We start from the raw sequence: 10,711 nt of genomic DNA, 5'->3' as shown, positions 1-10,711 counted from the left end.
GATCCCATCAGAAATGTGCACCGTATAGACTTTTGAAGGCCTTACTGGATTGAGGAAAAGTAGGCTATTGAAGTAGTGAGGTTGATTTAACACTATAAACCTCACATTTCAAATACAAGGTTTAAGGAAGTGTTTGCATTGCTCTTTGTGTTCATCCTGTGCCCATATTAAAAACTTCTCAATAAAACCTTGTCAGCTATCCTTACATGAAGGGACAAATTGCAAAAGGAGATTTCTGGAGTTCACTTGTAATACAAGGCCTTTCTGATGCAATCCAGTCATATCTGACATCATAAAAATGGATACCCATTGGGGATAAGAATGACAAGTATTGGTACACACTCAAGTGTATACAGAGCAGAGGAAAGACGGTTAACCATGGCAACCTTGCCAGTAAGTAAACACAAGGGTGAGCACAGGGCGTCCTAAGAGAGGAATGTCAAATATGCACAGGCACTTGACCACACAGCTAGGTTACAGCTCAGCTCCCTATCTAATGGTCAACACACCAACTCCAGCATATCCACATGGCTAGTTATGAAACTGAGCTCTATGCATGCAGGATAAGGACTAAGTTGTTGTTTTGGGTCAAATGCCTTCAGTGACTGACACAGTATTCGGGCCAAATACAATATCACCCATTTGTGTTGACATAACAGCCATCTATAGAAAGATATGGCCTGGTTGCTCACAGCGAGAAAATGAGGGTATCTTCTGTTTCTATTGTTGTATTATTTAAGCACAAAATACAGTTTGATCATATGATAACTTATGTGTTGTGTGTATCATTGCGTAAACCATGTATTCTGCCCTCATATAGCTTCTGTTTGTGTTGTCATCAAGTAGTAAGGAATGTTTGCCTTATTGAATCAAACTTGAGACAAGCTGTAAAACTGACAAAAGACCATTAAATGCAAGAAATTACATTTCTTTATCATTTTCATTTATTTCTCCTGTTCAGGCGATCAAAAATAAATTCATTCTTTTTTTCTTAATAATTCACACATCGTTTTCACAGACCCTGACATGTTCTTGATAAATAAGTACAAAATACATTGGTATTAACACAATAAATATCATAATAAATATATTAGTTAAGTCTATACAATTACAAAAGGCAAATAGGTCAACCTATAGTCTATGGAAATACTGTGATGTTACAGTCCCTGATGAAATAGAAGTCACCTACTACAGCTGAGTAAGACCCAACCAGGGTTGTCAAAACATTATGCAACAAAACAGGTCTCTAAATAAATGGCAAGATTACACAAATACCTCCCTCCTAGATCTGTGACATACACAGACGGCGTACTAGCACCTTCTCACTTTTGTCACAGATGTCTTAAAATATGATGGATGTCCAAAAATAATATGATAAACTGCTCTTACACAAAGAATGTAGCAAAAGTATAAAAGTAAGTATAAAGCTTTGGTTAAATGCTACATAGAGAGACGAGTCTCCCAATACCTATTTTAAAGTGCATATCACAGTGAGAGAATGTCTTGTTGTCATTTTTCAAGTCACATTGATGGTTTGAATATTTTCAACAGTTTGTGGTATACACATGAATACCAACAGTATGAATAGATCTGACAAATAGTTCTGGCAGCTTACTAAACGAGGGGAGTCTTTTGTTTCATATGATCATATATTTGAAGGACTAATCGAAGTAATCCAGCTAAAGTAAGGCTACTAGGCCCTTCTCATATTGATTGAGACAGGTAAAGGCACTTAATAAAACGTATGTTACTGTCATAACCATCAAGGTCATTTTTAAAGAAAGCAATTAATGGAAGACAAGATGAAAAGTTAAATGAAAATATACATAAGTATAAAAATATACAGATTTTGATAAGTTTGAGTACCAAATAAATTTCACTGAGCAAGTAATTTACTAATAAATAAACAACAGTATAAAGTGTTGATGCGCATCATATTGATAGGATTTCTGATTTGTGTAAGCAGAACCTTCACAATTGATCGAGGTTCGTGATTTGGATTGTCTCTGTGTGGTTTGGGTTTCCTAGTCAGAGAGTGACAGGCGCGCAAAGACGGTGAGGCGCTTGTTGCCAGCCCCATCAAAGGTGGGGGACTCTGAACCGCTGGTGCTTCCTGTGCTGTTGCAACTATCCCGATCTGAGAGGGAATCTTCAGAAGAGAAGCGCTGGAGGTTTGGCTGGGTGATGTAGACATTGTTGCGGTCCTCCATAGCGTAAGATTTGTTCAGAGTGTTTGGGAAGTTATTTCCGTGGCCACAAACGCAGCGTGAGGGCTTCTGTGGCTCAACTATCATAGGGATGTTGTGGATGTCACCAACACTGGGTCGGCTCTGACAAAACTGAAATGTGTTGTGTTGGGTGTCATTGAACACTGGGGAGAGAATGTCCGCTGGGGGTGGTGACACCGAGGGCGCACGGGTGAAGCCAAGGGGGTCGTGGAGCGCAGGGGGAGGAGAGCTGCGTGATCTCATGAAACCTGCGAAACTGACGCTCTGACGGAGCTGACGTGGGTTCTGATCAGCAAGTGCTTGGTTGTGGAACTTTTGGGTCAAGGGGGTGAGTTTCTCTTCGTGAATGAAGTGACAGCGGGCTCCATATGGGCAGTAGCCAAAGTTGTAAAAGGTGCGACAGGCCTCCGTTTTGTATTTTGGGTGCCTGTACAAACCGCGCAGCTCAGGCTCTCCATGGGCAAACTGACACTTGCTCCCATATTTACAGCTTCCGTTCTCCTGGAAGCTACGGCACAGTTCGGTTTTGTAACGGTTGGAAGGGAGAGGAGTCGGGTTGTTCAGTGGAGGAAATCCAGGAGGTGGAGGCACTTCATCCAGGGTCTTCATTTTACCGAAGGAGAGGATATTGGATTCGGTTAGACTCATGGAGCGGTCAGGTCTGAAGGAAACCTGTTGTTTACTTGGAGCCATCTTGCTCCAAATGTCAAGTGGCCAAGGGGTATCATCGTTCAGTTGCTCAGAGTTTAGACTATGACTTTTTGGTGAGAAGAACGAAGTTGAACTGTTGAGACGAGGTGCCATTGGTTGAATTTGTTGCTGGATGAATGGTTCATCTAAACCAAGATTGATCAGATTCTGTGGAGAGAAATATGACTGTCAATAAATGATCACGTTATACCTATCCTATAGACTACCCAGGATGCAGAATTGTAGCCTATGCCCTGTTCCCAGGTAATCTTTTAATGATGTTAAATATGTTTTGTGAATATTTCAACATGTAATCAAAGTTCAAAGTAGCCTACAACTTATACAATAGTCTAGTAGTAGTTTTTTTACGAACCAAAAGCATAACCATAGCATATGTTACTGATCTGAACAAAAACATAAATATAAACACAGTGAATAAACCTTACCCTCGTGACAATATCGTCGATCATATCGGACATGCTTCGATGTGTTCTTGTCCTTTGAAACGTTTTAGTTCGCCTGTCACTTTCAGCTGCAAGACACGGGCGATTGCGCTGCGCTGTTAATGCATTGCTAGCCTTTTATAGTTTGTCTGGGCTGACAGGCAGGCGGGGTTTCCTGTGCTATTTTCCCGGACACCACTCCCATAAAGTTTCGTACACAACTCAACCAACCAAGGTTGCCTAGTTTTTGTAGTTTTAGTCAGCTGTGAAATGTTTCAGTTTCACCAACATTCAAACATAAACGCATCGTATAGACTAGGCTATATATGGCAACAACATAATACGCCCACAAATACTGACACACTTGTTCATTATTTGCCTATGTTCATTAGATTTTCAACCACGATGACGAATAGTTTTGGGGTAGCAGGCTATGATTAACTACTTCGTTGCTGGACACATTTTCCCCAAGGCTGTTACCAGAATTACCCCAGACTTTTTCCTCATTGGTTTCTATGCGTGACACCCGCTCTGTGTTTTTGTAGAACATCTGTCTTTAATACAATTTCCCGTCTTTACCTTCATTTTCCAACAGTTATAGGCTATCTCTCAAAGGGGAACAATATATTTATTTATATATATACCCTTAGGCTATAGACATAAATACGCTCATGTGCATTGTGACAACGTAAAAACAGTTGACATGAATCCATGTAGGTAATGACTTTAGTATGATCTTACTGTAACAAACAACATTATCCAGTAATCAGTCTAGACTTCAAACACAGGGTTTTTCAGTTTCTATTTGTGATATCATGTAGGCTGGATTAGGTTGTGTGATTTTTTCCATCTGTGTTACTGGTAGCCCAAGTATAAACAGGCAATGTTAGTCCCTCGATAGCAGGAAACTCTTGGATAATGAAAATATGTTTCTGTTTCTGCTATTTAACCAATAATGAAACCTTGGGTCTATCCCTTGCCTGATATAGCACTGTTCACACGAGTGAGAAACGCATCTGAATTTGTGTGGCTAAATACTGAAGTCACGAGGCATTAACTCAGCAGCTATCCACCTTCCAACAACAATAAAGCATGTGCAAGAATGCCCAAATGTCAAAGTGAGGAGTAACCAACTCTTTGTCTTGATTAGTGGACTATATTCGGAGAGTATTTTGTTCATTAGTTGTGCTATATTTGCTCATGTAAATAGTGTCAAGTTGAAGAAGTGGAGAGGGTTTTAAAAATCTATCAGTCAAAATGTATCCAGTGACAGTGTCCCATGGATCGACTGGGCCATGTTCAGTTGATCTACAGCGCTTAGAGGTGTCTCTATTTGTCGTTTGGGTTTGTCGTCACACAGTTCATAAGTCTGACAAGGCAGTGCGACAGAAAGTCATATATTTACTTTGAAATGATTACACTTGGATGGGCTTTGAGCTCTTTCAGTTGAGTCAATTGATTGCAAAACTACCTAATGGCAGAAGGGGCACTATTTCAGTGTTTGAGGAAACTGCTCATTTTACTTGAACCCTATCACACCCTAAAATGCTTATATAATGACTTCAGCACCGCTTTTGCTGGATCCTTAGTGTTTTTGTATTATCTGGTTGTGTCCTAAGCTTTAAAGCCTCTATTTATCTCACTATTAAGGTCGTATTATGGAGACAATGTGAGGGGAAATGGGTGCAGAGACTGGCCTTACATGATGTGTAGTAACTGCTGTATACATATTCCAGTAAGCTAACTCATCATTGTCTATATAGCCAAGGGTTGGATGTGAAACGGGAACACAAACTTGAGGCAGAGACACTCTATGTCCCTCCCTCCCTCCCTCCCAAGACATATTATGTCAGTTTCCCACCATAGTGGTCACAGTGTACCTTTCACTTTATGCCATTATCCCAACAGCAGTGGGACACGTCCATCAGGGGCCCTGAAAAGCTCATGTTTCATCAGTCGAAGGCAGCATAATAACTCCCGGCCACAGAAGCAGGCAGGGCAGGCATGCCTACTCATGTCCAGTTAAAAATAACCCCAGGCTTCCACTACCTTGTCAAATTTGGTTGGAAATTATATTTAAAAATGGTTAATGAGAAATGGAAAATATTTCACTCCTTGCTCTCTCTTTCCCTTTTTTTCAATTTTGTTTCCCAATCCACTTGTTTGGTTTCTCAAGCTGTGCAGGGGTGTGCATTTTCTCCAAGTTTCTTTTCTGGCACTGGTCCCGAGAGTATGGAAACTCGCTCCTAGTGAGTTGGGAGGGGCGCGGCATACTTACTCATGCACACGTGCTCACACAAATATACATACTAGCTAAGCCCTAAGGGATATTCTATGGTGAGCAATGATGTGCAATACGCCAAGCTTTCCATTCGAGCTTTCCTGTCTTGGCAAAGGTGCAGTTTGTACACTACAGGCATCCCAATAGGCATGTTTAGGCAGGAACCCCCTTATGAACACTCATGCTGACATATGTGCATGGGGTGGGGTGGCTGTTGTATGAATTAGGGAAATTATCACAAAAACTTATGGTGAGAAATCTGACTGTATTGAAATTGATCAGCAATAGTCGGTATTTACAGTGCCTTCATAAAGTATACACACTCCTTGACATTTTCCACATTTTGTTGTGTTACAGCCTGAATTTAAAATTGATTAAATTGAGATTTTGTGTCACTGGCCTACACACAAAACCCCTTAATGTCCAAGTGGAATTATGTTTTTAGAAATGTTTACAAATAAAGAAATTATCAATACATTTTCAAACTCTTTGTTATGGCAAGCCTAAATAAGTTCAGGAGTAAAAACGTGCTTAACAAGTCACATAATAATTTGCATGGACTCACTCTGTGTGCAATAATAGTGTTTAACATGATTTTTGAACGACTCTCTGTACCGCACACATACAATTATCTGTCGAGCTGTGAATTTCAAACACAGATTCAACCTCAAAGACCAGGGAGTTTTTCCAATGCTTCACAAAGAAGGGCACCTATTGGTAGATGGGTAAAAAAAAAAAAAGCAGATGTTGAATATCCCTTTGAGCATTGGTGAAGTAATTCATTTTACTTTGGATAGTGTATCAATTCACCCAGTCACTACAAAGATACAGGCGTCCTTCCTAACTCAGTTGCTCGAGAGGAAGGAAACCATGAGGCCAATGGTGACTTTAAAACAGTTAGAGTTTAATGGCTGTGATAGGAGAAAACTGATGATGGATCAACAACATTCTAGTTACTCCACAATACTAACCTAAATGACAGAGTAAAAAGAAGGAAGCGTGTACAGACTACAAATATTCCAAAACATGAATCCTGTTTGCAATAAGACATTATCCAACACAAAACATCACTGAGTACCACTCTTCATATTTTCAAGCATGGTGCATGTATTCCGTTTATTTTTATCCCCCCGAAAAACTCTCTAGTCCTTGCTGACAGAAAGCATGGGTATACTTGCCATTGGCAAGTACTAAGGAGTTTTTTGGGGGGATAAAAATAAATGGAATGGAGCTAAGCACAGGCAAAATCCTAGAGGATAACCTGGTTCAGTCTCCTTTCCAACAGACACTGGGAGACAAATTCACCTTTCAGTAGGACAATAACCTACATCACAAGGACAAATATACACTGGAGTTGCTTACCAAGATGACATTGAATGTTCCTAGTTGTGGCCTAGTTACTAGTGGCCTAGTTACTGTTTTAACTTAAATCGTCTTGAAAATCTATGACAAGACTTGAAAATGGCTGTCTAGCAATGATCAACAACCATCTTGACAGAGATAGAATAATTTTTATACAAATATTATATCATCCAGGTGTGCAAAGCTCTTGGAGACTTACCCAGAAAGTCTCACAGCTGTAATCACTGCCAAAGGTGATTCTAATATGTATTGACTCAGGGGTGTGAATACTTATATAAATGAGATAAATTAGATAAATTAGATACAGAAGGCATCGACTAACTCGGCTGCTGCTGCTACCGTTGGTCACGAGCCCATATTTACAGAGCTTTTACAAGGGAAAGTACCTTCCTTTCCTGCTCGCCTTACATTACTAACAGTGAGTCTCACCGCTTAGAAATACAGTGGCTCTTATTTCTTCAAGAGTTGTTTCTGTGTTCTTATCCTTTGTTTGTAATCAGTGCGTCTTTGTGAAATAGGTGTACTGTATATGAGCACTTGTGCTGTATAGTAAGCCTAAGTTCTTTACAGTGGCTACATATTGCTCTGCATTGATTATAATGTTTGTGTGATAGACGTTTTCCTCTATTGCCTTTGTATGTTTTACCTTAGCCTATATTCTTTTTTTCTGTCAAACTCAACGTTGAACCTGTCATGAGTCCACAAATTAAGTTTAAGATGATTTTTTAAAGATCTGTCTTTTGAAAAAATCAACTGAAATTGGGTAGTACTTTGGTACATAGTGTTTTCCAGGTATGTCTGTTTTTTTTTAGAATGACCTCAGCAAGACAAGGCGGTAGTTTACTGTAGCGGTCCTCAGAGGGATTGCATTTGTGGCACTCTGTTTTCACTATGGTGGTGTAGTTTTTACACTTCCCTCCGAAACACATTTTGGCAGTGTGAAATATTCCCAGAAGAACAAACATGGCCTTATATATGGAATACCACCCCTTGTCTTTCACACACTGGCTCTGTGAGTTGATGCTGCCTCCCCTCTATTTACACAACCCCACTTAAACACAGCACTGTCTACCATATCTGGAAAACCTGAATGGATGTCAGTATACATAGGCTGTCTCCCTGTAATAGAAAATGGGCTATCAATGAATATCAAAACCGAGTCACGTAACCCACTTGCTTTGTGCCAGTTGAAACATGGACGCTTGTTTGTCAATCCAAGCGTGAAACCGTATTCCTTAACGTTTGCATGCACCTGAATATCGTGGCCAAGCGCGCAGTGACAACACACCGCAGTACCAGTGACACTGGGCTTCATTGTCCATCTTTATCTAGGTCAAATTGCTGATGCATTATTTTCACACTGAGCAGATAATAAAAAAGAACACTTGAAACTGTTTTTTTTTTTTTTTTACTATTATGTAACTAGGCAAGTCAGTTAAGAACAAATTCTTATTTTCCAAACCGGCCTAGGAACAGTGGGTTAACGGCCTAGTTCAGAACAACAGATTTGTACCTTGTCAGCTCGGGGATTTGAACTTGCAACCTTTCGGTTACTAGTCCAACGCTCTAACCACTAGGCTACGCTGCCATCCCAAACTGTCTTGTGAGGTGGGTAGGTGTTGCTAAACGCAGTGCTAGCCTATTCTTGTTAATGATATGGCTGATCCTAGGTCCGAATGGCCAGCCATCGTGGGAATGATTGAACCAACCCCTCACAGGCAAGCGTGGTATGGCAGTCAAAGCTGAGTGCAGAATCTGCCAGTCTCTCTCTCTCTCTCTCTCTCTCTCTCTCTCTCTCTCTCTCTCTCTCTCTCTCTCTCTCTCTCTCTCTCTCTCTCTCTCTCTCTCTCTCTCTCTCTCTCTCCTCTCTCTCTCTCCTCTCTCTCTCTCTCTCTCTCTCTCTCTCTCTCCTCTCTCTCTCTCTCTCTCTCTCTCCTCTCTCTCTCTCTCTCTCTCTCTCTCTCTCAGGATAAAGTAGGGAACAGTGTTGTCAGTGAACCATGTAGCTGTGTCCAGAGTGGGGACGCCTTGTGACAAAGGGGTCAGACACTGCCAGAAGACAGTTCCTATGGAGCAACACTCCCTTTTCTGAATTTTCACTCATAGCTGTGTTCAAGGTCAGGTGCCTTACCGCTAGATGATAACTGTGCGGTTGTGGACCCACTGTTCAGTAAAACTATGACTCAGCCTGGCACCCTTTTTGAGGTGTTTTCCCACCAGCTTCGGGACCTCACGATTGACAGGAATGACCCCTGACCTTTTTGATACTGTCTACCTGTTACGTGACTGTCATGTGATTTTCTCTCTGTGTCTGGCTTGTCAGTAGTGAGTGGTCATACACAACCTCTCGTCCTTACTGTAGTGGACTGTACGGCATATTAGGTTAGGGAGTCTTCGGTTGTTTCTGTCTGACTACTGACGACTTATTTATACGGATGCAGTAAAACTGATGCGTTGTCAGTGACAAAGAACACAATTAATGCAAACAATAACAGTAGTAATACCTCAAGATTAGGTTTCAAACGTCATGACCAGTATTGTTCAGTTTCAGTAATATCAATGGAGTTTCAGTGTGGGATTGGTTTTCATGTGTATACTTTACAGGCTTGAAGTTCTGAATACTTTGTGGACTACCACATACTGTATAACAGATACTAATCCCTATGGGCCGTGCCTATTTGAACCCCCCTCTGTAATTTAGCGCCATGCCAACACCCCTTCAGGTCTCTGTATTACTTTCCCTCTTTCTAATTCTATCTCTCTCATTGGTTCTCTCTTTTCAAACCTTCTGTGAGTCTCTCCCTGGTTCTTCAGTAATATGAGAATCTGAAGTTGTAATATGCTTTCTCACTTTTTTCTTCCCCATCCCCCCTATTTGCCTCTCCCTCGCTCCCTATCATATTTCTACATTCTTCCCCCACTCAAGGATGTGGGGCCAGCGTAGCCTAGCAGGAGGTTGAGGGGCGGGAGAGACGGGAAGCAGAAGTAGGAAAATGAAACAAAACGTCCTGTACTCTCTGACAGTGGTTCCGCAACAGCAGGTTTTTTTTCTTTCGCTGGTCTAGTGGAGAAAAAGGAAAGCACATAAGAGCGATTGGGAAACCAAGGGAGGCAGCTTCCCCTAAATGTTTCATAACACCATCAGTGCCTGTAAATCCTGTAGAGGGAAACACAGGCATGTGAACTCAAATGAGACCGGCAATATAATAAGGGGAACGAAGTGTGTTCCAAAACCTTTGATTGCTTTTGGAAGATAGCATTATTTTATGAAAGAGGGAAGAGGTAATGAAACATTTTGTCAAACTGGAAGGGGAGGAAAGTAAAAAAAAAGGGCAAGAGATGGTTAAAAGGAGAGGGGGACGGAGGGAGGGAGTGGGCGTGGGAGTCTGCCGTGCGTCACGACAGGCCTGATGTGCAGGCGCTATCTCTGCACCATACCGCCTATCAACATTCCCCACTCCACTGATAACAGGCCCTACTTCTCTCTCTCTTCCCTCTCCCCCCTCTCTCTCTCTCTCTCGGTCCCAACTCTATTGAAAACAGTGTCTCTCTCTCTCCCTCTCATGGTCCCAACTCCATTGAAAACAGTCTCTCTCTCTCATGGTCCCAACTCCATTGAAAACAGTCTCTCTCTCTCCTCTCATTTTTTTATTTTTATTTTACCTTTATTTAACAAAGCAAGTCAGGTAAGACAAATTCTTATTTAC

At 41.3% G+C, this 10,711-nt stretch overlaps 1 protein-coding gene across 1 annotated transcript; it reads right to left on the bottom strand.

Annotated features, from left to right (window-relative positions):
- Positions 1–921: 921 nt before the first annotated feature.
- tisb (Butyrate response factor 1) lies at positions 922–3,455 on the bottom strand. Its single transcript, NM_001140451.1, has 2 exons — positions 3,365–3,455; positions 922–3,086 (listed from the first exon to the last, which is right to left on the bottom strand). The coding sequence occupies exons 1-2, from the start codon at positions 3,395–3,397 to the stop codon at positions 2,025–2,027; spliced, it is 1,095 nt and encodes a 364-aa protein (NP_001133923.1). The 5' UTR covers positions 3,398–3,455; the 3' UTR covers positions 922–2,024.
- Positions 3,456–10,711: the final 7,256 nt, after the last annotated feature.

The sequence above is a fragment of the Salmo salar genome, chromosome 09, assembly GCF_965601325.2.
Source record: "Salmo salar chromosome 09, fSalSal1, whole genome shotgun sequence".
NCBI lineage: Eukaryota > Metazoa > Chordata > Actinopteri > Salmoniformes > Salmonidae > Salmo > Salmo salar.
This window is presented reverse-complemented; position numbering and strand designations above follow the sequence as displayed.

Coding starts and splice junctions, on each gene's coding strand:
- tisb (NM_001140451.1), bottom strand. CDS start 3,397: ATGTCCGATATGATCGACGATATTGTCACGAGG. Junction 3,087..3,364: donor TCGACGATATTGTCACGAGG/GTAAGGTTTATT, acceptor TTCTCTCCACAG/AATCTGATCAATCTTGGTTT.